At 52.1% G+C, this 27,536-nt stretch overlaps 5 protein-coding genes across 5 annotated transcripts; 2 read left to right on the top strand and 3 right to left on the bottom strand.

Annotated features, from left to right (window-relative positions):
• Positions 1 to 1,999: 1,999 nt before the first annotated feature.
• ENH_00065560 (TBC1 domain family member 5 homolog B, related) lies at positions 2,000 to 4,267 on the top strand (the record flags this gene model as incomplete). The annotated part of the gene is made up of 3 exons (XM_013581840.1): positions 2,000 to 3,678; positions 3,805 to 3,891; positions 4,045 to 4,267. 3 exons carry the CDS (start codon positions 2,000 to 2,002, stop codon positions 4,265 to 4,267), a joined length of 1,989 nt encoding a protein of 662 aa, XP_013437294.1.
• A 1,461-nt stretch (positions 4,268 to 5,728) lies between these two features.
• Positions 5,729 to 7,135, bottom strand: ENH_00065550 (hypothetical protein, conserved; the record flags this gene model as incomplete). Its single annotated transcript, XM_013581839.1, has 1 exon — positions 5,729 to 7,135. One exon carries the CDS (start codon positions 7,133 to 7,135, stop codon positions 5,729 to 5,731), a length of 1,407 nt encoding a protein of 468 aa, XP_013437293.1.
• A 2,940-nt stretch (positions 7,136 to 10,075) lies between these two features.
• On the bottom strand, positions 10,076 to 12,295 carry ENH_00065540 (hypothetical protein, conserved; the record flags this gene model as incomplete). Its single annotated transcript, XM_013581838.1, has 1 exon — positions 10,076 to 12,295. The coding sequence occupies one exon, from the start codon at positions 12,293 to 12,295 to the stop codon at positions 10,076 to 10,078; it is 2,220 nt and encodes a 739-aa protein (XP_013437292.1).
• Positions 12,296 to 15,995: 3,700 nt separating this feature from the next.
• Positions 15,996 to 17,782, bottom strand: ENH_00065530 (hypothetical protein, conserved; the record flags this gene model as incomplete). The annotated part of the gene is made up of 3 exons (XM_013581837.1): positions 15,996 to 16,049; positions 16,314 to 16,565; positions 17,036 to 17,782. The coding sequence occupies 3 exons, from the start codon at positions 17,780 to 17,782 to the stop codon at positions 15,996 to 15,998; spliced, it is 1,053 nt and encodes a 350-aa protein (XP_013437291.1).
• A 4,346-nt stretch (positions 17,783 to 22,128) lies between these two features.
• ENH_00065520 (cytosol aminopeptidase, putative) lies at positions 22,129 to 26,434 on the top strand (the record flags this gene model as incomplete). The annotated part of the gene is made up of 8 exons (XM_013581836.1): positions 22,129 to 22,206; positions 22,566 to 22,732; positions 23,713 to 23,976; positions 24,167 to 24,263; positions 24,379 to 24,492; positions 24,923 to 25,527; positions 25,896 to 26,055; positions 26,321 to 26,434. 8 exons carry the CDS (start codon positions 22,129 to 22,131, stop codon positions 26,432 to 26,434), a joined length of 1,599 nt encoding a protein of 532 aa, XP_013437290.1.
• Between the last annotated feature and the right edge of the window lie 1,102 nt (positions 26,435 to 27,536).

The following is a 27,536-nucleotide window of genomic DNA, read 5'->3' as shown; positions in this document are numbered from 1 at the left end:
GCCATATAGAAGGCCGCCGAACCGGATCACTGAGTTGAGTTACGCTCAAGTACTGTTCCAGGCTGTATAGTGCCAGCTGCGGTCGCTTCGTTCTGGATGCCAGTGGACCCCTAGTGAGCTGCTCGCTCCACCCGCATCCCTTTTCTGAAGGGTCTGCCTGCTTTCCGCTTGTTGCATTGTAGTGCTAAGGCCTTGGACGAATCAACTTAATATTAGATCCTGGTGGTTCCTTTGCTATGCAAAAATTTAGCCTTCCACTTTTCCCCTTGAAATTGTCGAACTAAAGCCGCCAGAAATTACCAGTAAAATTGCTTTGGAACCTGCCTGGAATCCGGCCTCTCGCAGCACAAAAGTACCGTATTAGGGCATTCTTTGGCAACCACTTAAACGGAACTGCCATCAAGACATGCAGCCTCAAGGATCAACCTTTTCTTGTTGAGAAACTGGCTGGCCAACGCTTGTTGCACTGCTGATCTAGTGAGCTGAGCTGAGCTTGGCTATTACACTTCTCTCGTGTTCTGCCCAGATAGGTTCAAACTTATCATTACGCACCAAAGGTATAGTATCGGGGTCCAAACGACATTCCTTGGAAATCCAACTTGCCAAGGGCATCAATGGTATCTCCCCTGCACTTTTCCCCCGGTGCCGTGTTGGGCACTCAATTGGTAGTTCTTCTTGCCAGCCAAAAGCCATGGGCCTTACTGCAGAGCAGACTAAACCTTATCCCCGCAGGACTCCGTCCCTCCGGCTGTTCGCAAATTCGGGAGCCATGAAAGTGCGGCAGTTAGTAACAGTACCACGAATCGTCTAGCTACTTATAATAAGACACTCATTTGAGGCATCTCTAATCTCAAATGGCCGTTTGCAGCGTAGGCGATATTTCACCGCCATGAATCAGCCTTCATAGCAATATTCCCTCCTGCAGTCTCGCAACAGGCCACTCATGTTTATAGATGCATGGGCTACGTGCCGTTTCGATGAGTAGAGTAGGCCCTGACACGCTAATGGAAAAAATTTGAATATGTGTTTCGTTATTCAAGACATCACATTCTCCACAGCTTCGGCGGCTTACGTGGGCAGTGCACAACCAAATGCGCAATAAAGCGAGTACGAGGCGGGGTTCACGTGTCAGTGTTTATGTCGTCTTGACCATAAAATCAGCAAGTACATAATTTTTGTGGAAGACGTGACTTAGGACTAAAAGTTTCCTGAGCGAAGACGTCATGGAGCAATGGCAGCATCTACTGCGAGCATACTACATCAGAGTGTGTACGTGAGTGATTGTGAATGGCTCATCTTCAAAATTCATGAGAGAAATACCGCGCATTGGCCTCTTCATTTGCTTATAACAATTTCTGGTACTGAGGCAGCTGCACAGCATGCACGCTCGTGGCCTTCTAGCGACCGCTGCCACCATTGTTGTAGGAAGGCCCAGCGCGGGCCGCAGTTAGCAACCCTTTTGCGTGTAAATTCGCTGCACGAGTTATGAAAGTGGCGAAAATTTTGTCAAGGGTAACCAGGGTCGGATATACAGAGTTGACCCGCCGCGGTTGCGCTGGTCGCTCAAGTCCTCTTCTTCAGCAGCCAGAGCCAAACTGAGGCGAGCTCTGCTCATTTTCAGCTTCTGTGGCTACGTAGGGCTCGAATTATTCCGTGAGCTCGGCACGCTGAGCTACGAATACGGGCGTTTTTCTTGTCGCCTTTAATCAACGCCTCGCCGTCTGCATGCGCTTCAATATGTGTACACCTCAGGCGTTTCATTGACAGCTTGAGTCATTTCCACATGAGCCATCTATCGCGTGTTGTGTTGTTTGCATTTCCCTGAGTCTGATTTGTGTCTTGAGAAGGGTTCTACTGGTTCAAAACGAGCTGCTACAGGGCACGGCAGGCGGCCCCAGCGCTTTGGGCCAGGAATTTTTCCTATTACCATCTTCGGCTGCATTGTGTCTAAGAGTTATCCACAACCAGGGAGTGACAAATTCACCTGCTAGCCTTAACCATGGACGACACCGCCCCTGAAGAGGAGGTCGGGCTGCTGCAGCTTACTCCCGAGGTGCTGCCGGCCCTTTCGCGGGCAGTAGAGCGCTCGACGGCGAACTTTCCCCTCAAAACACTGGCCGAGCATGTTTTGTACGGCGACGCAGTAGACAGGCAGCAGTTAGACATCGTTCGCCTACAGCGACAGCTCGAAGCTGCCGTAGCTGGCGATTCTTCGGGGACGCCTGCTCAAGGGGAACGCTTGGTAGTCCCTTTTCTTAGGAGGCTGCATTGGGCCAGGCTACTTGGACTGCTAAGTGGAGATACACTGGAGGAGTGGGCTGAGCAGGTGAAAGAGCAGCGGCAGCAGTACGAGTCTCTTCGGCGCCAGCAGCAGCTTTCAGCTAGCCAGCTAGCCGCACTAGACCCGCAGAGGTTCCACCCCCTTGCTGCTACGGCTGGAAATCCCTGGAGCCAGAAACAGGCTGATGAGGAGCTGCAGGAGGAGATCTGGCGCGACATAGAACGTACATACCCTGAGAGGCAAATCTTCAACCGGGAGGTGACACGACGGTCATTGCAAAGGGTCCTCTTTGCCTGGGCTAAGAGCAACACCGACGTGTCTTACAAACAAGGCATGAATGAGGTGCTGGCTGTGCTGTATCTTGCATGCGCTCGCGAAGCCGTCCCTTCGTCACCATTAGGGGATACTGACTCGCCGTTTTCTGTCATATTTTCAGCAGATCCAGCACATATAGAAGCGGATGCATTTCGCCTGTTTGATGGCTTGATGACTGGCTGCTGCTTGCGCTCCATGTATCTGCCTCCCCAGAAGGAGCCGGCACCTGCTGAGGTCAAGGACAGCCTCCTCGGGGCTCTTGGGGGAGGCCCCCCGATGCCTTCGAGGACCACAGGGCAGTCTGCAGTGTTGCTTAGGTGCAGCAGGGTGTTCAATTCATTGTTAGCTAAGGCCGATCCTGCAGTGTACTTACACCTAGAAGGGCTTGGAGTGGAGCCTCAGCTCTTCTTGCTGCGGTGGCTGCGTCTTCTATTTTCTCGGGAATTTCATATTGAAGACACTTTACTTATATGGGATGCCCTTTTGTCAGATAGTTGGCTCTCCACCAAGCAGCAAGCGACACCAGCAAGCTCGCCAGCTGCAGCGCCACCTGCAGCTGCAGCAAAATCCACAGTATCAGCGCGTACCCCACAGGAGTTTGCTGCTGCAGCTTCTGAGCGACTGCCTCTGGTTGATTACTTCGCTGTTGCGATGTTGAAGTTTATTCGCCAGCATTTGTTGGAAAGTGACCTCAGCAGCTGTTTGCGCCGTCTGTTGAAATTCCCCCCCATAGAGTCAGTGCAGTGCATAGTCGCTTTGTCTCTGGCTGTGCGGAGAGGAGGCACTCCAACATCTGCTGTTGCCTCTGGTGACCCCCGCAGTAGCAGCAGCAGCAACAGCAGCAGAAAAAGCAGGGGCAACAATACCAGTCCGGTCCAGACGGGGGCAATGAGGAGCTCTAAAGGCGCTCCGCGGTTCATCCAGCAGCCGCCGCCTCTTACCCCTACCGTCATCAACACCCCGCAGCTGCAGTCTCACGTACAGCCAGAGCAGCTGCAACGCGAGCCCCTCAAGAGGAAAGACGCACCGCTGGAGAGCACTTTTGCGAGAACTCGTGAATCTGTGGCTGCAGCTGACCACTCGTAAGCAGCGGCGCGAGCACTGGCGGCTGTTGACACAGACGTGTGCAGCGCTTGTGGGCACTGCTGAGTTGGGACCTGCTGTCTGTGCTACAGTCGTTACGGGTTCTGTTATAATTGCTGCTGCAGGGAGGATCCGTCCGCAGCGGGCTTGCTGGGCAGTCACATCGATGCAATGCGCCAAGCCCTTGCCTTTGTGGCTGAGGAGTGCAATGAGTAAGCTGTTTATGGTTAATGTTCCCGTAGCCTACAAAATCCATTTAGGCTACCGCCGATGCTGTTTAACGTAATGCTTTGCTGCTGTCCCTGCTGCTGTGCAGCGTTTTAGGAAGCTACGTCGGGTCGTATTTGTACGGGTGATGTTCACAGCCTTCCCGCTTCGGTTTCAGACCTGCTGATGTACATCGATACTGATTTGCGGGCTCTAAAATCTATCCTTGAGGGGGCGCCGTACTCAGCGTCAGTCTTTAAATTGACTCCAGGGGTCGCACCGTGTGTGACTGCTGCGGTGGGCACGAGCGCGGGAGCAGAGATACAGCGTGGGATCGCGACTAACGATAGCAAAAAGCATCCCGCTCTCCCAAGCGTGTGAACACTTCAGACCGCACCAACAGGATAAGCACTACTCCGGATCGACGTTTGCAAACAAACCATTTTTTGTGTCTTTTCAATTGCCACTAGCGTCTCGTCTGTGCTCCCAATTGTTCATGGAATGTTTGCCTGTCTACTTATTCATTCTGCAGAACGTTCATTAGCTGCTAGGCTGTGCTGTTTGAAACGTCTTCCGCATTAAAATATCTCCGCAATTTACTTACTGTGTAAGACTGACGGCTGACGGCATTATGTGGACCTGCTGCAAAAGTAGTGAGACTGAATTTGAAGGTCAGGCTTTTGTGCCGCATTGGCCCCTTGATCTTAAGTGTTACTAACAGCCGCGAAGGACAGCAGCTGGCAACAGTAATGAAATTAAGAAAATTAAGAAAAGTCGTTGAAAAAAGCCGCAAACCAGGCGGTATTCAGCAACGCCCTGCAGGTGGCTCTCGAATTGAGCGAATGACGTCAAATAAGGTTTGTAACAACGGAACTAGAGGCCTTCACCTCAGCATACGGTGTCTGCATCGGCCCGCAATGTTAGAGCATATGAGTCACGAAGAGTAATTGTCTCTGTCATAACAAAAAACAAAGCTGCGTGGCCTTAACCCCGCTGCTGTGTGCGCACACCAGTGAGTCCCGTCATCCACGTGGCAAGGCCTACTACTAGTAGCTCGAGCGTAGCATGAGGGGCACCTGGCATCTTTGGGTTGCTCAGGGGCTTTTCAGGCAGTCTTTTCCGTGCTGGGCCTCTTGTCTTCGTCCCTCAAACCCTGTTACCTCTAGGGTGCAGCCTTTGCCCCTTTCGGTGGCGCGCGACTCCGGTCATGCTCCCCGCAGTCCTTGTGTACGTTTAGATTCAGTAAAACACCTTTAACTAGGTAAAGCTTCTCCATCTTAGATAGTGATCCCACACTTAAAAGTGTACTATGTCAACTGCAGCAGGTAGGAGCCACCAGCACGAGAAGCCTTCTGGGGGCCTCTGCCCATCTGACACTCTTCGTCGCACCATGAGTGTTTGAAAACTCCCGCTTGGGCACAACGTTTTACTTACTTGAGCGCAAAATCTTCATGACACCGGCACGAGAGCAAAGCTATGGATTCGATAGTCTTTCGCCTTGGATTGTGCGAAGGATAGAACGAAGTTAGCTAACGAGCGCCATCTGCGCACGATTTACCAGGTCACATATGTGTATAGTTCTGATGCCCTGCCATCACAAGTGAGAAAGGCACTGGCACAGAATTACTTTTTGCTCTTGTCTGTAACCAGCAGCCACAACCTTCGCTGCACTTATCAATCCGCCTTCGGCAATACAGCCTAACTTGCTCTATGCTGAGTGTAGTTGCTCGTCTTCGTACAGCCAGTGGACCGGAAGAATCATGCCCTCTGGGCCAGGCCCAGGCAAAGGTGCTCATCGATTCGCATTCGCGGTGAAGACCTGCGGTGCGGCCGTCCTTTCCGCTACTCGATTTTATAAAAGGGTGTGTCTTTGTACACAACTTGTTTATCTAGCTCCTCAAGAGGCACTTTCTTAATTTTCTGTTTGCTGCACGCATCGGGCCTGCTGTCCCCATCATAACCCACGTGGAATAGCACGTAAGGGAAGCCTTTGGGGCCCTTGCCCACCCACCAGCTGACCAGGCCCATTCGCTGAGGACGACACGTGCAAGGGATTTCAAAATTCTGAATTGGAAACCTGGAGTTCCCATTCTGGCCTACAGACTCTACAACTGCTCTTAGCCCTGAAGCCCTCAGCACCAGACTTTCCGCTGTCACAGGCCTAATAACCTCCATGGCGAAAAGGCATTCTCCGACGGCCAAGAATTTTCCCCTTCCGAATTCGGCGTGAACAGGAGTAACAGGTGGTGGCACAGAGGAGACTCCGAAGGTGACAAAGATCTCGGGAGACAGTCGCACACGAATGCTTGCGACTTTTTCCTGATCTCCGATGGCGGCCGCGCCAGTCCCAACATCACCTGGAGCGTAAAAACAGCCTTGCGGCATGGGCAAAACAGTCCTGAAGAACTCATATGGTATGCTGATCTTTCTCCGGAAAGCCCTCCAGAGTTTTCCAACTAACCCCCGTGGAGGAGGCCGCAGGTCGTCTGACACTGCATAGTAATGCAGTGTCTTCCCTCCTTCTCCCACTTGTACATTCCAGCCACCTCTCAACAGAAATTTAGTTTCTCCATGTGAAACTACACTTATTGGCAGGGTAGATCTGCAGCGCTCCAGTTCTTCTTGAAACGGCTTGCCAACTTCAACAATTTCGGTGGGGTAGCTTCTATCCACGGGAACGCCTGGCGTCGCTGTGGTTGTTGTTGTTGTTGTTGTTGTTGTTGTCGTCGTCGTCGTCGTCGTTGACGTTGTTGTGGTTGTTGTAGAAAAGCTGAGCAAGGGGTCTAATAAGTCAAGGTAATTGTCCGCTTCCCAAGGCTCGAAACTACTGAAGGGACCTTTCGCTCTTAGGGCCTCCACATACAGATTAGGTGATGATTTTGTGGGAGCCTTGGTAGCTGTGGACGTCTTTGTCGTACTTGTAGTTTTGGTCGTGCTGGTGGTCGTCGTGGTGGTGGTGCTTCTGCTGATAGTGGTTTCGTCTTTCCCGCTGCCAATGGCCTCAACGTCCGGCCCAATGAAGCTGGGCTTATGAGGCCTTGCCGTCGCTTCGCCAGGAGTAATATCCTCAAAGTTTCCTATGAAGCTTTTTTTGACTCCGCGCTGAGGATTTGCAGAGTCCGAAGTGGGTGCGTCCGCATCCTTCTGAGCCTGGCTTATAGCTCCGTCTTTACAGAGGACACCCTCAAGTCGTAACCCCGGAAACAGTAGGAGCCACAGGCTGAACAGGCCCGCAAAAGTGGGCATCATCTAAAAAGCCAAAAAAACAAAAGGGAAAAGCATACTAGAGTTTCGTGGTGTTCATGGGGTTCTTCTTTGACCCCTCGATCACCTAGATCATATTTAGAAAACTCCACCACGGGAAACTTGCAAACAAGCAAAAGGAGTAGCAAATAAGTAAAGTGAGGAGATAAAATATCTGGCAGTGAACAGGGAAGGGAAAATGAAAAAATGGGAGCGCCTGTAGAGCCTCGTTGGTTCCACAGCACGGGCGAGGAATGCCCTGCGACCAGACGACCCTTCAAAGTATCACTAAAAATAGGTGAATTTTAGTACTTTCGAGAAAATCAATCTATTTTAGACGAGTAAATTTAATTTTAAAAAGTGCCGACGCTTCAGCGTGGAAGACCAGCCCGCTGGATCTTCTAGGCGCCATTGTAGCTGCTACGGTCAACTTGAGAGATCCAGCAGGCTGGTCAGGTTCATATACCCAGTCCCGGCATATGAAACTAGCTTTAAGGCCGGCCATTAATTTTATCATATGTAAAAAGTCATGAATGCATCCTCTTCTTTGAAAATTAGGTTTGTTTAGTGTTCACTGGGCATCTCTGGACCAATTGCGTAAGAGGAACGCGTTGACAAGGAGTCAGTATCGAAGTAGGGTTTTTCCGGAATTTTGGACCTTCGAGTATTTAATAAAAGAGTAAGGGCAGATTTTGTAACTCCAATTACGTCTTACAGTGTTTCAGTTCCACTATGCGCCTGTGCACCGGCTTAAAGCAAGGGCGCTGAGTGCGCCACCTTTATGACCACAATAAAGCACTATCGGTCCTACTCCACTACCTATTATACGCGTTTCATTGTTGTTCCTGACAAGCGCAGCACTTCAGTGTTGCTTGCTTGACGGCCTGCCTGTGTGCCTGAAGTGCACCAGTAATCCTCTCTGCTCGCTTTGACAGAGCTACAGGGAAGCGTTAGTGTTCAAAGCAGATAGAGCCATTATCAGAAGCAACCTCTTCACGGCATGCAGATAGAACCACTATGAGAAGCAACTCCTGCGTGAAGCCACTGAAACAGTCCATGCTCGCGCATGCGTGCCGAAAGTGCGTGTCTGTTTGTAAATTGGCCTTCCATCTCGCGTGTGACTTCAACCGCTTACAGGGTTGACTCAGGACTGCTGCTGCCTCCTCCGCCGTCACATCTGACACTCACCTCTCCAATTGACCGCTATGTTGCTCCGCAGATGCCTTCGGTCGTGGCATGTCAAGCTGGCTGCTCCCGTGTTCCGCTTCATTAGTGTTGCCGACTTGGCTTCTCTGCTAGTTCGTTGTGCTCATTTGCTACTTTCGCTTTGCTGACCTCCTCTTGTTTTATCGGGGGATCTTGTCGTTTGTCCTACCTTCACACCCATAGGCTGTATATTCCTTCAAAGACGCGTTTCATAGTCTTTGTGTGTGCAGAAGTTTAATTCAATAGCATTCTTGCTCGGAGCACAGTGGCTTGCTCGGTTTAACAGACCATTCCTCGATTGCTGACGTCGCAGGTTTTCATTCTTGAGTATTCCACCTTTTTCATTCACAGTTTTAGCTGGTGATAGTGCTGCGTTTGTTCCATGTGTTCTTCATTCAGGTCACGCGGCTGACTCCACTGGCTTTTCTTAATTGTACCTGTCCTATTTCAACGTCCATTGACTCTTACTGTAGTAAAACAAACAAGCCAGTATCGCTCGAAAGCTTCTTTCCTAGTACACACGCTGCTATTTTTCATACTCTTGCTGGTGCCGCTGCCGCCGCAGTCGCCAGTCAAGAGAAGATTTGAAACGTAAGACGAGCTTCAGAAGGAACACTTCCACGACGGGGAAAAGAAAACTACTGGCATCACTTGATGCAAACAACAGCAAATACACCCTTTGCTCATCTCCTTTTTATTCTATTCCTAAACTTCCATAGCGTAGAAAGCATCTTGCACACAACATCCGTTGACGAGTCAGACGACTCACTAAGACCCTTGTTTTTGAAATATACACCCAAAGTCCCGAAAAGAAAATCGCCAAGAGGCCATAAAAGGCTGAAAAAGAATCATCTCAGCGACAGAGCTGGCCCAAGAGCGACAGGGCCACACAGGCACAAAGATGTACATGCCATGAATCTAAGGCGAGCGCGTGTTACAAATACGTAGTACAGCGGCAACCTATATCTCTTGTCTCCTTTGGAGCCTCCTCGAAAGAAGCTATTTGCTGCTGCGTCTTGTAGCGTAGAAAACGGTGGCCGGGGCCCGCTACGGGTGCTTTGCTGGAAGCGTCGAAGCCTTTCGACAGCATCCTTATAGTCAGCATCATAAAAGCACCTCTCCACAGTACCAGCAGCAGCCGCAGCCGTTTACTCCCGCTGGATGCAGTCAATCAGTTTTGCTAGCCGAGAAACTTCAAAAGTAACTGAACATCAAGGGGGGAGGCGAGGTGGACAAGACATGACGGGCGGGCATTACTAGCAGGAGACTCAGGACTCAAGTCGACTTCGACCACGCGCAAAACCAAGCTTGACACTGCGAGCACCCCTGCAGGTGATGTTCCTGCGACCGTCGCTCTAAAACTGTATCGACCGCTAGCGCTGTACAGACCGAAGGCTGCTGGCACCAACATGCCAGCAGCGGTCAGGCTCCCTTTGTGCTCTTCTGCGCGTCCGCTGTGTCAATTTATTTCTTCTCCACTTTCCAGGTGCATGTTCCTTGCTTCTCTCCCTGCTTGTTTCTTTTCGTCTCTTCCGCAAAGCCCGCCGCCGCCCTATGAAGCCCTGGCACAGGAACGATCCATTAACCCCTTCACTGTAACTATTAGCCAGCTGTTCCTACACGTGAAGACCGACCATATGTCTTGTAAAACGCAGTTTGTGTAGAAGCAGCAGCGGCGGACTATGCAGCGGCACAAAATATTGCTGGAGGCAATGCGGAATCATGGCTCGCGCCGCTTTCTCACGTTTTGAAGTATGATTGTCGCTTAGAATGTTCTGTCTTGGCATCTCGGTGCTTCATATGGATGTCGACGTCTCCAGATATGCCACAGGCCGCAGCATGCGAGTGCGCTTGAATCTTCAGAGCCAAAAACCTCATGCGTGCTGTGGCTCTGGCTACATTGAGGAGGGTAGGAGCCACCTCGACAAAGGCTTCCTCAGTGTTCATCTCATTTTTGAGCTTCTCTAATTGGGCGCGGGCTTCAGGCGAGGCCTCCTGGGGGATCTTCTCGTAGGCAGAGACGATAGTTAGGCTCTGGGCAATCTCCACTTCCAGCGCATGCAGCAGCAGGAACTGGAGCCGCAGGTCCTCCGCCTTGCGACGAGCTTCCACTACAGGAATAAAGTAGTTTAGCGCCTTACAAGACTGCTCTATGGCGGTCTTCACGGATTTCGCTCGCTGTATTTCTTTAAGCAACGATTCACACCCCGCCAGCCCAGCCGAGGCCTCTTCGGCTGCAGCTGACAGCGCTCCCAGCAGTGTTTCCGTTACGCTGGTGCAAATGTAGGGCTGGCCTCGCAGTCGCCGCTGTTCTGTGTGAGTTCCCTCTTTGATGCGGCCCTCCACCTCCGCCACTATTTCCCTCACAGCCACTATCTGTCTTTCGGCAAAGCACACAGGCCCCTTGGCCACCGCCTGCATCAGGTCTTGCGCCAGCACCAGCTCTCCAGGGCTCGGCCAGGTTTTAATGAGCTCGTTGCACTCATGTAGGATCTCTGAGCACTCCGGCTGGAGCTTTTCTGCGTAGAGCCGCGCTGCAGTCAGAGCTTCCACCGTGTCCTCTGTCTGGACGTCCGCTGAGGCCTGCACGAGCTTGCCGTGCACTTCGTCGGCTGCTGCAAGCAGCTCCTTCATCCGCTCCACACTTTCTTTGTCCGGAATGCGAGAAAAGCCGTCGTCGGGGGCCCCGTACATCCGCAGCACCGCGCGCACCCTTTCTACCCCGAAAGCGAAGCCTTGCCTCTGCGCCTCGAGGCTGTTGGTGACGGCGCGCTTCAGCGCCTCGAAAGTGCCGTCTCGCAAATCCGTAGCTGCAGCAAGACCCAGGTTGGCTCCTTTCTTGAGAGCCCAGCCATACTGCAGGTGGTGCAGGGCTGTGGACAGCTGCTGCCCCTCCACCTCGCTGCCGAAGACCGGCTCAGCCAAGAAAATGTCCCTCACGGCGTCGATGCGGGCTCTTAAGTAAGTGTTCTCATCTTCGAACAAGTGAAGCAGCGTAGAAACTGCCGCTGTGTAATCTGCCCCCATCAGCAGCTTCAGGTGGTTCCCCGTAGAGTTGATCCAGGTCACCGGCGGCTTGGCCGTGGGGAAGGTTGCAGCGGCCTCCGTCATGGTTTCCTTTGAAAGCTGAAGCATTTCCCGCATCTGATCTACAGAGTCTTTCATGAGCGCCTTGATCTGCTGCAGAAGCTGCTGCTCTTTCTCCGTAGCCCGCAACACAACCATGCGTCGCTGCTGCTGCACCAGCAGCTCCTCGCTCATCTCCACAGCATCAAACACTGTATTGTGAATATTGTCCTTGAGAGCTAGAGCAGCCTGCGTGCCCACAGCTGCACCTAGCTGCTCAGCCTCAATTGCTGCAGTTTCCACGGTGACTAGCTGTTTAACCACGGCTGCGGCCTCCAGCTTGTCCCGCAGCGCCAGCACCCCATACACGGCGATCCCCAGAAGCAAAAAGACATACAGATCCTTAAAGCTCCAATTAAATAGCCTCGAGCTGATAATCCTGCCCTTCTGCTGGTCCAGGGTGGGGCTCGAGGCCTCCACCGATATGTCCCCTATGTCTCCCAGCAGCTCCCGGTAACGGTTTCGGGGGAGCGATACGTTCCGGCTGGGCGAACGACTCAGAAGATCCCGATCAGATGCTGCTGTGTGGTCTATTGAAAGGCCTGCTCCTGCTGCTTCCGCAGCTGCCACTCCAGCTGCCGCAGAGGCGGCCGCAGCCCCTGTCGCATAATCCGAGAAAGAAAACTGTTGCGGCTGAGGGAAGCCTGCTGCTGAGAGCTCAGGACCTTTTGCAGCAAAAGACCAGTGGAAGTCCGACTGAGAAGGCATTTGTAGCTCCGCCTCTGCGGAGCGGTCTGAGGAAGCGTTGGCAGCCTGATGTCCTTGCGCTGCCAGCTGCAGCAGTAGAAGCAGCAAATGCGGCAGCCATCGATGCCGGTGCAACTGCTGTAGCATCTTACCCAGTGGTCATGCCCTCTGCTACCAGCGATGCAGATTTTCCAGCATGTGTCGCCGCGGACAGCCGCGGGAGCTACAAGGCTGGGGGCAGCCCACTACTGTTTGCTTCTCCAATATAGTTCATTCATCGCTGAAGACCAGTACAAATATCTAAACGCCTCAAAAAGGCGAACCTCAGCGACCCAGGAAGCAGAGGCCGTCGATGTGCTCCGGTTCGAGGCGTGCTGGCGACTTGGCGACTACTGCAGAGAGCTGACCAGATCCTGTTACTGTTGGTCGGCTGTTGGCCTGAGTCTAAAAGATCCAAAAAATGTTCTTATATTTTAGCAAGTGGCCAATACTTGCTGCAGTTAAATCAAGAGCCAGCCAGAATAATCAGTTGGCGAGGAGCTGCAGCCTGCGTCCCGCGTTGTGGGGTCAAGCGGCCCAGCACTTCATCTGTAAATAATGTTTTCAGCGTGCATAAAACCTATCAAAACCATCGACTAACCTGAACGTATTTTCTTTTAGATTTTTTTCACCACTTCTTTCCCAGCTTTGGTTTTATGTTCTCTGCATTGAGAATCGGACTTGAGGAATGTGTGGCCCAGGCCGTGTGTTGGCACTCGTAAAGCTAGTTTAGAACTAGCCACAACAATTAAGCTCAGTAGCAACGCTAATGGTGATATAAACAGGTTTAAAACGTCTGCAAACAGATATAGTGCGGGTGTGTGGAAAAGATGGAGCTCTTACGGCGCCCAGGCCTGAGAGTCTCAGCTGCAAAACTGAACTTTGGGGCTGTCACCAAAACAGCCAGAACGCTGCAAATTTACGCCCTGCAGAGACATAGAAGCCCTGTTTCTGTTTGTTTTAGGAAATCCAAGTGTTACAAGGGGATACAAGCCGCAGTTTTCGGCTATTGAAGGTTAGAGCTACAGTCGTCTACAAGTGTCAAGCGGGACTATCTACGGACTGAATCGAATTGACTTGCCAAATATAAACTAAGGCACTTAGTTGTCTCAAATTTTGAACTTTCACCCGCTACCGAACAGCGTACGTTCGCTAGTTTTTTTGCGCACTGTCATTCGCCACTGAACAGCGTTCGTTTGCTAGTTTTTGCCCCTTGGAGCAGCGGACAAAGTAAGGCAGCGCTTACCGTGCTCTTCCTATGTACGTCTGAAAAAGGGGGCTGCCTGGTACTTATAGAACGCTAGAGAGTGTCGTGGGATATTTAAGAGTCCTGGGACTCCAGAATATTAATTTGCACGGTAAGGCCGTTCTTATGTGTAGAAAGGCCCATCTCGCAAAGTAATTTCGTTGCCTGCAATCGCCGTCAATGAAACCACCTGGAACCAAGACCTCAATGGTTCAACGGTCAACACCCAAGGTGGCTCCTTTTAATGTGTGAGTGCCTGCTTAGGGTTGGTATCGATGGGCACTTCGACTCTGCCGGTATTGATGTTGTCGCTCTATATGTGTAAACAGAAAGATCATTTGGTTGAGCTGAAATACATGCGTGAGCCTGAATGAGAATGCCTCACTTGGTTGGAGCTGTATATCAGCACAACTTCCAGGCATGCAGTAACAGTGTAACCAAGTAAATGGTAGAGACCCGTTATGACGCATTTTTGAGTGGTAGCTGAGACACTCTTGAAGCTGAAAAGCAGAACCTTGTCCTCGAAAAAAATCGATGGCCGAACGAAAAGCTGTCCTCCACCGGCCGTCTTTCGCCGCACGGAACTCAGGAGAGTCTCCTTTTAAATTTAGCGCAGAAGAGAATTAGTTTTCTGTCTTAACGCATGTCGTATTGCTTGCATGAGGGGTACGGAGAGGTTGAGGGCGACACATAAGCGCGTTGGACTCCTGGCTGCTAACCGCCATCTCCAGCTTCTGATCGCCTGAATTATCGTCGTGCTTTTGAAGCACAACTGACTGGGCATCTTAGGTCTATTCATATATGCGTGAACGGGTAGCTACATCTTGCTTGTGGGGGTTTGGCTTTTGGGGCGTCTCATCGCCAAAACATCGAGCGACTCTCGGGAGCTTGCCATGTAACGGAGAGACGTAGTGGCCTCAAGGGGACTTTCGCGGCATTCCGACGGAAATCGCGTCAGAAAGAGCGGCTCGCTGCGCACATAATACGCGAAGCGCCTCTATAGGTGTTTGTTATGCTCTTATTGTCTGCAGCAATCGGGCTAAGGCGATCCCTCGTACGCTTCCGTCTGACCCACCTTAGGAGTCACTAGACTGGGCGCCTTTTAGATTGTTTTGTTCTTCTCGAGAAGTCCGCATCCAAGGTCCTTCTGACGCTCTCCACACAGCCATGGAGCGTCTCGCCGTTCAGTCCGGGTAAAGGCACCATGAGAGTAGGTTCGCGCAGTTGGCAACTAAGCTGGTACGAATCTGCAAACGCTTGCCTTCCCAGTTCCTGGATTGGCAGTTTCGCGCTAGCTTGTATTGCCTAGGGGTGCAAGTAGGAGCGTAACCGCCTACCCCGAACCTTGGATGGCCACTGCCTTGCCACAAAGGGGCATGTTTCCTCCGTCGATCGGCCGTCTTATTCTCTTAAGGTGTGCTCTCTATTGGACGTTTATACTATATTGGCAGAGTTAATGAAGGGAATATCATATATAATGCCCGCAGATTGTCTGCCATTTTGGTGCACCTCTCTAGCCACCGTGGCCCACGAATTCCATAGCAGAAGACCGACCAAAGTTCCGTGCAAGTCTGCCCCGTGCAGTGCGCAATAATGTCCGAATCTCTATAGAGCCATTGCCTGGAATGCGACGTCACTAAGTGAGCTCCCGAACTCTACAGAAAGAGTATTTGCTAAGCATTAAACTAGCAAAGTAGGCACTTGTTTGCTAACATAGCCGATACTTGCAAGGCATGATAAATGGTTCCGGCCAGTAGATGGCCTCCACAACCGAGCCCCTACTGGCTTTCAGAGGCCGGCGTGCAGCTGCTACACCACTTTTGAGCTACAGGGAATTGTTGACACTGGTGCTCTGGAGAGCACTGGAGCGGCAGGTCCCGCAGTGTGGTCTTCATCAGGATCCTTTAACCCCACGGGCAAACCAACAGGCAAATCCTGGAACCGTGTCTGTCCCAAGCTTTTCTTCAATTTCTTTGTCATTCGCTGCTGCTTGCGACGTTGAGAAGATGGGTGGGTCGACGGCATCCACACTCAAAACACAAGATTTAAATAATTAATATTTCCACTGCGCATATTATTATTTTTTGATAGGCTTCGACGTTGAAAGATAGAGTATGAAAGATTGCGACAGGATAGCGTTGAGGATAATTAGCAGAAAGCACTCCCAGGAAACCGACCAGAGAAGCCCTAAGGCAGCAACCTCCACGTTCTATCCACATCCTCCACTACTTTAATCCACATTTCTATCGGTATCCGTGGCTTTCAAGTAAGTATTCCTTATACTTAATCTCACAGGTAGGCGTCTAGGCCACTCTAGGGGCTAACTGACAAATCAGCTTATGGACTAACAAATTTGTCTACGAAAAACTAAATACTTCCATTGGATTGTGCTAATTGCCGCCATTGTGAGACAGCACTTCGAAAGACACAACTCACAAATTAAAAAGGTGTTTGCGTTGTGTAGCTCCTGTGCGATTCTTCAAGCCCTATATACTGACGTAATTAGTTTCCGACAACTTCAACAATTTCTCCGCCATTTGTAGGCAAGGAAAAAAGGGGTTATCAGAGGTCGTCGTAAGGGTCCAAACGCGAGAAGTCGACACCATCCTGCGGCAGCTACATCACATACACCGTGGCGAAGCAACAAGCTTTGTACATCTCAGTAAGTACGAATGTGCCAAGTCTGTGCATGCATCTTTTCGTGTGGGGCGCTGCTTTCGACTCCACATGTGAAACATTCACTCCCCTCTATTCGGTCCTCTGGTGATGCTGAGGATTCAGACCAGTGCCTCAGGGGGTCGCACTGCTCCAAGAATCTTCCAATAAGCTGCCACAATGGAAGGCTACAGTCTCGAAACAGTCCAAGCGAAAAACACTTACTTTCGCTCGCTTCTGGTGCATTGCGAGAGGCACGAGACGCACAACTTGCGTGACGATCCGCAGCGCCGTCATAAATTCTCTCAGGACGTCGTCAGCGGCGCCTGGGGCCCCAGAAGTCCCGTGAGGCACAGGAGGGGCCCGAGAAGCCTTGAAAAGTGACTGGAGATCTCCGCTGTTGATAAAGAGGGTCACGGAGATGGCAGTGACGGCACAGTCAAAGATGTGGGCACATGACGATAAGCAGGCAGGGCCCTGATGGAAACAAGAAGAAACATGTCAAAGTGAAACAAACTACCAAAGTAAAGGCGAAAAGAAATAAATATTGGGGACAAAGAAAAGAGTGACAACAAGCAGATGAAGACGGCGTGAAGCAAACGCCACTACAGGTGAAACAAGCAATGAAAAGTACATAGACAGCGCTCTTGCTGAGGCCCACAAGAATGCATGAATTGCATTAGGGCACCTCCTAAACAAAAAACACACACTAGGGAAACCTTAAAAGAAACGAAGCTCCTCTGGGCTCCGCCTCAAAACCTAATGGCCTAACTAGAAAGAAGAATTGCGTGCAACAAACTCAATTCGTTCGCCAGTTGCGTTGAACACGTTACGTGATATGTTTTATCACTTGCTCCTGTACCATTTGCTTGTTTGAACTCATATTCAACAACCTGTCTTTGAAATTACAAGCAGTGTACAAGGGGTCACTTTTGGAGAAGGCGCACCAGAACAATTGACCTGAGGGTAACCTCAAAAATGAGCATGAAAGAAACGAAGGTCTCCGCAGTAACGAGAATTCCGTCCACGGGGGCCAGGGAAAGCCACCGCAGCAACACCCACCCATTAACTAGCAAGACAAAAACATATAAATATGACAGAAAGACAGAAGAATATACTTCGCGACACAAGCCACGGATGCTCCCGTGAGACATGAAGTCCCAAAAGCAATTCTCCACCCAGCGCATGCGCCCAAGCGCCGTAGGACCTAAAGAACCAGATGCTGGCTTGTCACTGCAGTTCAAGCTGGGGGGAGCCCAAGGGGGTTTGGGCCCTTGCAGAGGCCTCCGAGGGTCAGTTGAATCTTCCCCTGTCCTCCTGGTAAGCCCACTGCGGGCCGGCTCCTCTGACTGAAGAAGCGGCCAGCTAGATCTGTCTTTGGCAACTGCTGCTGCGGCTGCTGTTGCAGCAGCTACTGTTGCTGCTGCTGCACCGTCATTCGTGCCGGGCCCCAGAGGCGACAGATCGACATCTGTTCCTGTAGCCCATAATGACGTCTGTGGCTGCTCGTAGTCCCCTAGGAAATCATCCAAGTCTACTGCAGATCCTGAGGGAGCTCCGGGGGACCCCTCTTGTGGGGCCCCTCGGGAGGCCCAGGTCCTTCCTGGTGGGCCCCTATCAGTAGGTGGACCTAGATCAGCGTCGGCGCCATCAGACTCGTCTAGAACCCACGATTCGACCTCTGAAAGCATCATCACTGCCAAATATGTAGGGGCCCTGCTGGGTGCCTTCTCAAAGCTACAGGGGGGCCCCCGAATGCTTGGACTGTGTACACGGGCCGCCTGTTAACGTGTATACTGAGATTGATTGAGTCACTGATGCTGTGCTTGAGTAATGCCCTTCCTAATTAAGACAAAACAAGAGGGTAAAGCGATGGAGGAGCCTGGAACAAAGGGAGTGGAGCAATGGCTGGCGGCAGCTGCAGAGCGCTTAAGCGACAGCAGCAGCAGCAGCAGCAGCAGTCAGAAGCAGTGGCCGTAAGAATGCATGCTGTAAGTTGAATAAAAGCGAAATAGTATAACTGTACAAGCCCGAATTGAAAAATTTCAAAGCACACATAGGAAGGCTCTCATTTCACCTTCTATGCGCAACGCCGACACTGCACGCCGCAGTCGGCCGCGCAACGTCTTCTTTCACTCTTTTGTGCTCTGGCCACTCACCTTAAGAAAGAAGGCTGCATTTGAATGCGCCCGTTGCTGTCAAATGCACAAAGGATCTCATATTCTAATTAGCTTCAGTTTAGACGGATTGTTGCGCGCATGCGCCCTAAGCAGCACGCTGTTCCCGTAGATAGGAGTTAAAACATACGTGAACTGGACCTCCACATGTGACAGAGTGTTAAAATTTACGTATGAAAGAGCTGAAACGGTCCATGAGCTCCTGAATGTGTTCTAGTGCAGTGTTCGAAGATGCCCGCGGTAATACTTTGACTTCCCTTCAATAACATGCAGAAAAGCATACACGGAGTTCCCGAAACGTAGCGGCTTCTACGAGCCAAGCTTAAAATAGTCAATCAGATGCCTTAAAAATGGGGCGTAGAAGACTATTTCTATCCCAGAGGTACAGCGCCGAGACTCGAAGGGTCAATAGAGCTTCCACCAAGCTGCACAGGCAGCCAGCTTGCATCTACACGACTTCTGTAGTACGTGCTTTGATGAATGTGCACAATGAAATACACCGCCGTACTCAATCGCTCCCCTAGCCAGGAAAGTGCTTAACCTTTACTTAGAAAGTAGTTGTCCGTTTCCAAACCCGGGGGGTGCACCGTTGCCCATCGCCTTAAATGGGGTATGCAGAGGCTGAAGATTCCCTACATGTGCCCTTCAGGTGCTCTGCTATATTCTGCAAAAGTGTTTCATAGGCTCTGCAGCGTACTAAGGGCTCCATAGATGCCTTAGTGCACCTCTACATGCCGTGGGGTGCCAGAAAAAGATCTGGGGAGGGTGCACATATGCCTTTTCGATCTGTCTGTTTCCTTTCATCGGGTACCACCACGAAAGCATATCAAATGTAGCCGAAATCTGCGTTCAGAGAGAGATGGTTACTTTGTATTCCGCAGAAACGCACAAGCAATAGGGGTCCCTGACGCAGAAGTTCTATAATCGTCCAAGGGTCTTTGGGAAAACTGTTTCTGATGCAGCCTGGCCCGTAATCGTAGACGTTTAACCAAGCTCGTTCCAAACATTCAACATGCAACGGCGTGACCAAGGTCACTCTGGAACACCTCATTCGGTGTCACCTGAAGCAGATGTGGAAGGTACGGCCTCTGTCCCACCTTTCTAGAAGCTCTTAGATGCAACGGGCATGCAAGTGGTTGCGTTAGTAATCTGAGCTGCTGTGTGCCATTTCGCCCATTTGCTGCTAACAAAGGAATTCAGCAAAGGTAGCAAAATCAGCAGAAGAGATGAGATTAGCGGTGAAATGCTTATCGAATTCGGAGCTAGCTGGTTCTCGAAATGCGTTGAGGCACATACGCGGCCAAGCTAGTGGTAACAGAGTAGCCTTCTACGCTGAGGCCGCGGGAGAGTGCAAGAAAGTCCGCAGCGCAGGGCACTCCTCTTACGAGGCTTTTGCTTTGACCTTTAAACAGTGCTTCAGGGTTTCTTGGCGAGTTGGAGCTTTCGAGTGTGCTGGCAGCAGATTTTTGCTGAAGCGATCGAGTACCTTCCAGCGGCTCCTGTTTGTAAACACTGTACAGCCAGTCTGCACGTGACACCTCCAGGTCAAGCTAGCAATTCAGCGTTCCATCATGTTAAAAAGTAATATAAAGACCCACGCCCTCATTTTGTTTAACAGAAGGATTGTCTAGAAGCTGGAATTGTTGTAAGAAAACGAGAAGTCGGTGCTTGAACGCGCACTGTAGTGCATTTGGCGAGCATGCCAACTTTGATTCTACACCTTTTCCTAAACTGAAGTGCCAGAAGCTCAGCGTTGTTGAAGCACTGAGGACCCCAAAAAATTATGCAATAATAATTCACAGTGGTTTAGAACTATCTTCTCTATGTGCCATTCTTCTACTGCGCCATCAAACCCTTGAACTTGTCATTTGAGACCTGAAATGCACAGCTTTACTATCCTCAGACTCCCCTTTTCTCCTCCCTGCACCCCTTGTAGCTGCAATTTTCCAATTTCCTCGTTACAAATACTGCCTTACTTGATAGTTCTTGAATGGACCGTTATAGTTGTGTTCCTTTTACAGCTACTCAGCGGACAAATAGTGCATTGTTAGGCCATGAGGGGGCAATGTCGTCTCTGCGGAACACATTGTGTTCCCGTAGCCAGTCGTAGTTTGGGCCTCTTGCACTGGCTGGCTATAGAGCAACCCAAAATAAAGCCAAAACTAGTGCAGTATGGCCTAGATGAGTTTAAAAACTTCGCAGTACTTTGAGGAGATTTAGGTTAGTGTACAGAGCAGAGAGGGGCTAGGTCTCGCACTGAGGGCAAAGTTGGGGAAAGGGAGCAAGCACTGGCATCTTTAAGTAGCTCTATTGGATCTAGGCATGGTGGGCTCTTATTCTTGGCAGCAGTTCAACAGCAACAAGAAATTCGAGCCTCCGCAGTGCCTGGAAGGACGAGGCAAACAGGAGGCACGCCGAAGCCCGTTGACTTTCCATGCGGATCCAGAATTGGCAACGCCGTGGTTTAGACACACATGAGAGACTCAGTGCACATGGAATGTAGACAATCTGACTGAAAACTGCTTTCAGAGCTTCTGCCAATGGAACTAAGTGCTCCCTTTAGGGTATTCTCAAGATCGTGGCTCAACCCCTTATCTTCCTTCTTACACTGTTGTGGTGACGCTGCCAGGCTCGCACCTCCAATTTGTTTCTGGCTCTATCCTGGCATTTACAGTGGCGCGCCAACTTCCTCAAGGTAATTTGTCTAATCCCTATTACACTCCACCTACGATGTAGCCAGCGATGCATAGACCTGAGCAGCGCTGTTACTTGTTGTATAAAACAGCAATAAATTGCAGCAGTTGAAACGGCTTTCAGAAAACCGTAGACACTGCCTCGTTGCTAATAGTATGCGATAGACGCAGCCGACCTCAGCGCGGCACTTGAAAGTGGCGAGTTGTTACGCGTCGTATGGCTTCAGTGCACTCTAAGTAATTATGGCATTCTTTTAATTCCCAAATTTTCCACTTGGCCTCCACTTAGCGCATAAAATATTCCGAAGTGGCACTGGCCTGGGCGCTGCGTTGCCCGGGGGCGTACGTAGGTACACACGTCGCGCTGCGCAGCAGTCAGAGGCGTGCGCATTGTGTGTGAGGACGAACGCACATTAATGGTGCTTTTGCTTCCTTCGTGAATTCAAATAAGGTAAAACGAGATAATAAATTCATAGAAGAAGACTCGTGCCTGCGAGGTTGCATCGGGTAGGTTTCCCTCAGCAGCATCAGCCCCTGCGCGCTTTTCCACTCCGCACTCTTCACTGTTCTTTTAACCGCCATGCATGCGCGCAATTGACGCCAGTTTCTGCAGGCTAATGGGGCCTGCTTAGAGTGTTCAGCTTGACCTCAGTACCATTAGTGCGGCCCCCTCTATTTCCCTAGCATTGAGTGTGTGGTCGACTCCCAACCCCTAGCGAGGCGCTCCCGAGCCCTGCTTCTGTCCGAGGCCCCCACTTGCTCCCTAGGGCGCTTGTGGGCCGTAGACAGATGCACACAAGATCTAGTCGTTTGAGGGGCCCTCTGCTGCTGCTGCTGCTGCTGCTGCAGTCCGGCCTCGCTGCACGGCTGGAGGCAGCGCAGTTGCGCGGGCGAAACGCTCCGGTGCAGCAGCTAAACTGCTTTGCACGGGAGGGTTTGTGGCCGTCACAAATGCCAGCAGCTGCAGCAGCAGGGGCTGGGAGAACAGTGGCGAGAATGCGTGCTCCGTTTCGCGTGGCTTCTGCTGTTCTTTCGCCTCTATTTGCTGCTCCTCCTTTTTCTGTCCAGTCTGCGCGCAGTTCGAGCGGCTGCCTGCGGCCACACAGCAAATTTGAAGTGTACGTACACCCCAGCTCATCGCTACTTGCTGCCAGAAGACACAAAACCACCATGGTGCCCCCTCAGCCCCGAACTGTCAAGACAGACCCCCCGGAGATGCCTCTAACGGAGTGTCGCTGGGCGAACAAGGTGGGCGCTGCTGCTGCTGCTGCTGCCTGGCCCTGTTGCTGCTGCTGTTGCTGCTGCCTGGCCCTGTTGCTGCTGCTGTTGCTGCTGCCTTGCCTTCTTGCTGCTGCTGTGGCTGCTGCTTTGCCCTCGTGCTGCCGCCGCTGCTGCTGCCCTTCCCCCTTGCTGATGCTGGCGCTACTGCCTTCCCCTCATGCTGCTGCCGCTGCGCTGCCGTCTGGCTGCTGCTGCTGCTGCTGTTTGCTGCAGCAGCCCCGCCGCCGCTGCAGCGGCGCTACAGGCTGCAGTTGTAGTTCTCGCGTCTGTGGCTGTTGTTTGACTTCTTTTTCTTTTTCTTTTTTTATTTATTTTGCTTCTTTTAGATTAAATTCTCTGTTGAACCTCTTTCTGCCATGGAAAACTACAAAGGCGACTGCTTCGTCTTCGTCTCTAAGGGGGCCCTCAGCCCCCAGGCTGCTGCCTTTGATGAGCAGCGGGGGGCCCTCTTGGCTGGGGCCCTTGAGGAAGCAGACTTCAAGGGAGATGCGGGGTATGCGGTTGCTGCTGCTGCTGCTGCTGCTGCTGCTGCTGCTGCTGTGGATCGTCGTTATGGCGGTGTTGTTGCTGCTGTGGATTTGCTGTTGCGGTCTGTGTTGGTGCTGTGGTCTTGCGATTGCTGCTGTGGTCGTTTTGCTGCTGCTGCTGCTGCTCTTTTGTCGCTGCTGTGGACGTGCTGCTGCTGATGCTGCTGCGCTGTTGCTGCTGCGGGCGATGTGTTGCTGCGATTACCCTGGCTCTGCCGCTGCTGAGTTGCTGCTGCTGCTGCTGCTGCTGCTGCTCGGGATTTGCTGCTGCAGTGTTTGGCTGTCGCCCTCTCCCCTGGCCCGTTGATAAGCTTCTCGTTTTTGCTTCCTTGCAAATTTTTTCTTTTTTCTTTTTGTGGCCTTTTCCCAATTTCCTCTTTTCCCCAAACATTCCCTTTGGCGCTGTTGCGCTCGCCTTTGCTGCAGTTGCAGTGGACTAAGTCAGTTTATTGGTTTCCTTGGAGTTCTTTAATTGCTGCTTGCTTGCTGCTGCTTGTTGCAGCAGCTGCTGGTTGCTTGCTTGCTGCTGCTCGTTGCAGCAGCTGCTCCTTATTTCTCCCTGCGCACTGGCAGCTGATGCTGCTTGCTTCCTGCAGCTTGTTGCAGCAGCTGCTGCATAGTTCTCACTGCTCGCTGACACCAGCTGCTGCTTGTTTCCTTTTGTTTTATTGCTGCTGCTGCTGCTGGTTTCTTATTGATTGTTGCAGCCTGCAGCTAGTTTCCTATTGCTTGCTGCTGCTGCTCGTTTGCTACAGATTGTAGTAGCTGCTGCTTGTTTCCTCCTACTGCATATTGCATCTGCTGCTGCTTACTTCCTATTGCCTGCTGCAGCATCTGTTGCGTACTCTCCCTTGCTGCAGCAGCAGCAGTTGCTGCTGCTGAAGCAGCAGCAGCAGTTGCTGCTGCTGCTTCTTACTGCGCACTGGCTGCTGCTGCTTCGCTGCAGGTCTGTTGTGTCCGTGCGGGTGCCTGGGGGAGCCCCCCGCTACTTGATGGCTGTTGGCTGCGGAGAGCACAAGACCTTCGATGCCCAAGTGGTTGGTGCTGCTGTTGCTGCTGCACTTCGCGAAAAGTCGAAGATCAAATCTGCTGCTCTGTTCATTCCCGACTTGGCCCAAGGCTGCCCCTGCCCTGAGGCCCCCAAAATGTTCCTCAGAAAATTGCAGTCTGTGTTAGAGACCATTCTCGTCGAAATGAACCCGGACAACAGGTAAGCTGCTGCTGCTGCTGCTCCCCTAGCAGCAGCTGCTGCTGCGGCAGCTGCTGCTGCCACTGCTGCTGCATTTGCTGCAATTCCCGTACAGAGGATTGTGGATCTTCCATTCTTGGTGGGGGCGGTGCTGTTGCTTTGGGTCTGTGGCGGAGGTTTAGGGTTTAGGGTTTGGGGTTTACGCACGCAGGTTCAAGGGGACTGGCACGAAGAACTTGAAGACGAGTGAAGTGGAACAGCTGACGATATTCGCAGCTAACAAGGAAGGAACTGAAGCTGTGCTGCAGGTGGGGCGGATCGGCGTCTCAGGGCTAGGGTTTGGAGCTAGGGTTTGGAGCTAGGGTTTGGAGCTAGGGTTTAGGGTTTGAGGGTTCAACTTGCACGGGGGTTTGCTGCGCCCAGGCCGCCCGCCATGTGGCCGCCGGAGTCCACTTTGCCCGCGAGCTGGTCAACTCCCCGGCGAACTACTGCACCACAGTGACATTAGCGAAAGCAGCAGAGTCTTTGGCAGCAGAGGTAACATAGCCAATTCTTTTTGTGGTTTTGCTGCTGCTGAGCCTGCTGCAGCAGCAGCAGCCTGTTGCTGCTGCTGAGAGGCAGAAATCAGCTGCTCAGCAGCCCCATATGCAAGTCCGGGGTTGCAGAACCAGCGGCTTGCTGCAGCAGCAGCTGCTGCTGCTGGCGTTGCCACACAGTTTGCTGCTAGGTCACTTTCTCATTTCCGTTTCCGGCTTTTTGCTTTTTTCCTTGACCTCTTTGCTTATTTTTTCTGGGCTCTGTGCCAGTTGCTGCGGGCTCTTGATGTGCCTTTCTGTGGCATTCAGCTCTGACTTGTCTTTAGATCTATTTCTGTCGGGAAGTCGTCGCTTTTGGATTGAAAAGAAGATTTTTGTCTAAATTGAATTTTTTGTCGTTGCTGGTTTTACGGTTTTTTGTGCTGCTTCAGTTTGGCCTGGAGTGCAAGATTTTGGGTCAGGCGGAGGTGGAGGCGCTGGGGATGGGCTGCTACTTGGGAGTCTGCAAGGGTTCGATGTACCCTCCGCAGTTCATTCACCTGACGTACCGCCCGAAGGGGGCCCCCGAGGGGGCCCCGGGGGCCCCCCTGCGGAAGCTGGCCTTCGTGGGGAAGGGCCTGTGCTTCGACAGCGGAGGGTACAACATAAAGCGTGCGGAAACTTCAATTGAGCTGATGAAGTTCGACATGGGGGGCGCAGCAGCAGTGCTGGGCGCGGCGCGGGCGCTGGGGCTGCTGCAGCCTGCAGGCGTGGAAGTCCACTTCGTTGCTGCTGCAGCAGAAAACATGGTTTCCAGCCAGGCCTACCGGCCGGGAGACGTGCTGACGGCCAGCAACGGCAAAACTGTCGAAGTGGGAAACACCGACGCTGAGGGCCGCCTCACTCTCGCAGACGCTCTCGTCTTCGCCGAAAAACTCCAAGTCGACGCCATCCTCGACGTCGCCACCCTCACTGGCGCATGCGTCGTGGCCCTTGGCGAAAGCTACGCCGGGCTCTTCAGCCCCGACGACCAACTCGCAGAAAAGATACTCAAGTGGTTCGTCGCTGCTGCTGCTGCGGCGGCTGCTGCTGCTGCGGCGGCGGCTGCAGCTGCTGCTGCGGCTGCTGCTGCTGCTGCCGTTAGTTTCTGCTGTGACTTTGTGCTGTGACTGCCGGTCTTGGGGTGCTGTACATAGCTCTCACTAAATCTTCGCATTTGGCTTTGTGAGCTTCGGTGTTTTTTGGCCTACTCTTGGTTTTCCCTTCTTCTTTGTTCCCAGTTTCCCTTCTTGAATCTTCTTTGATTTATCCTTTTTCTTGTTTCTTGCACCACTTCACCCCCTGCCGCTGCTGCGGTTCCGGCTGAGAGCCAGCCGCCGCCTGCAGCGCGCTGTCTGCTGCAGTGTGTTTCGGGTGTACGTACAGTGCAGACCGGTCCTGCGAAAAGATGTGGCGCATGCCATTTGTCTCTCGTTACAGAGAGAACTTGGAGTCCAAATGTGCAGACTTGAACAACACAGCGACCAAGGGGAAGGGAGGAGGCGCCATCACTGCGGCTGTGTTCCTCAAGGAATTCGTCGAGAAGGTGCAGTTTCCCCGCTGCTGCCGTTGCTGCTGCTGCTGCTGCTGCTGTTGCTGCTGCTGCTGCCGACTGCTCTGGCCGCTGCCGCATCGGCGTGTGCCCTGTGTGTCTAGGAGTCTTCTCTCTGCAGCTTCATTTGCTACTCCTCTTGGTATTTATATGCATATATATAAATATATTATGTATATATATTTAGTATTGGCATGTATGCCAGTGCATAAAAGTCTAAATCCATATTTTTGGACTTGTGGTGATTATTTCGCCGCAGACGCCGTGGGCCCACATAGACATCGCAGGCCCGGCGTGGTGCTCTAAGTCGGGATCTGCCACGGGCTACGGAGTTCGTACTTTGGTGGAGTTCGCTTTGACTGCAGCACAATAAGGAACTTTTCTTGCATGCAAGGCCTTTGGAAGCCTCCTTGGGGGCCCCCGAAGGGGTACTGGGGGCCCCCAGGGAGGCCCCTTTGGGGCCTCCGTAAGAAGCCTCCGAATGGGGCCCCCAGAGGGGCCCCCTGTGGGGGGCCTCCTACGGGGGCCCCCTGCGGGACCCCAAAGGAGGCCCCAAAAGGTGTTTTGTGCCCTTTGAGACTTGTTCGCTAGAGGGGCCCTGAAAGGGCCAACTTGAACTTTTTATTGCAGCTTTCAACTTTCGTTGATGGGGAAAGTCCCTGGAGAGGGCCCCTGGGTACCCAAGTGGGGCCCAGGGGGCCCCCGAGGGGGCCCCCCGGGGCCCCGATTGCAAGGGCAGGCAAAGGGGGCCCTTTTCTGAATGCAACAGAACTAATGAACCAGCCTGGAGGCCCCCCTTTTGGGTCAAGGGCTCCAAGTGTGCGCCTTGGAGTTTGTCGGGGGAGGCTGTGAGCGAACAGCTGTTCAGTTTTGACATGCAGCAAAGCAAAAAGATAGTTCAAGAGGAATTATGCTCTTTTATTAGTACTTGCAGATATTGCTTTCGTGTTTGTGCATGCAAACATGTCTCAATGCCTAGAGGAACTGTTGCGGAAGATGAGCAGCTGGCACACCGCCGGGTCTGCAGCGCTGGGGTGTATGTACACCGGGGCGAGGCAGACGCCGCCGCTGCTGCTGCTGCTGCTGCTGTTGCAGCCGCAGCAAAGACGCGCAGCAGCAAGTGGAGGCTGGGGGCCCTGCTCTGCCTGCGGGCCGGGCTGAGGGGCCCCTGAGGCGCCCAGACCTCACAGAAAGGTTACAAAAGAGTATTGTATTCGTCACTTAGAGGAGGAGTAGATATTTGCAGCTCTTTCAGTTTACAGGAAACCCAGAGAGGTGTTACACTTCCGGCGCATGCGGTACAAGGAAATACTAGTCATCAAAACGACTGTTATGCTTTCAATTTCGCATTTTTGTTTATTAATTCAATAATTTGAGGTGAAAAACACTGAAAAGAAACGAAAACAGAGCCAGCTGGGGCCCCAGGCCCTGTCCCACCAACCTCACCACCTACCTCCATGGAGGCCGGCGGGCTC

Source organism: Eimeria necatrix, genomic scaffold (assembly GCF_000499385.1).
Source record: "Eimeria necatrix Houghton genomic scaffold, Enh_scaff5, whole genome shotgun sequence".
NCBI lineage: Eukaryota > Apicomplexa > Conoidasida > Eucoccidiorida > Eimeriidae > Eimeria > Eimeria necatrix.
The sequence above is the reverse complement of the archived record's forward strand: the minus strand, read 5'-3'. Positions and strand labels throughout refer to the sequence as shown.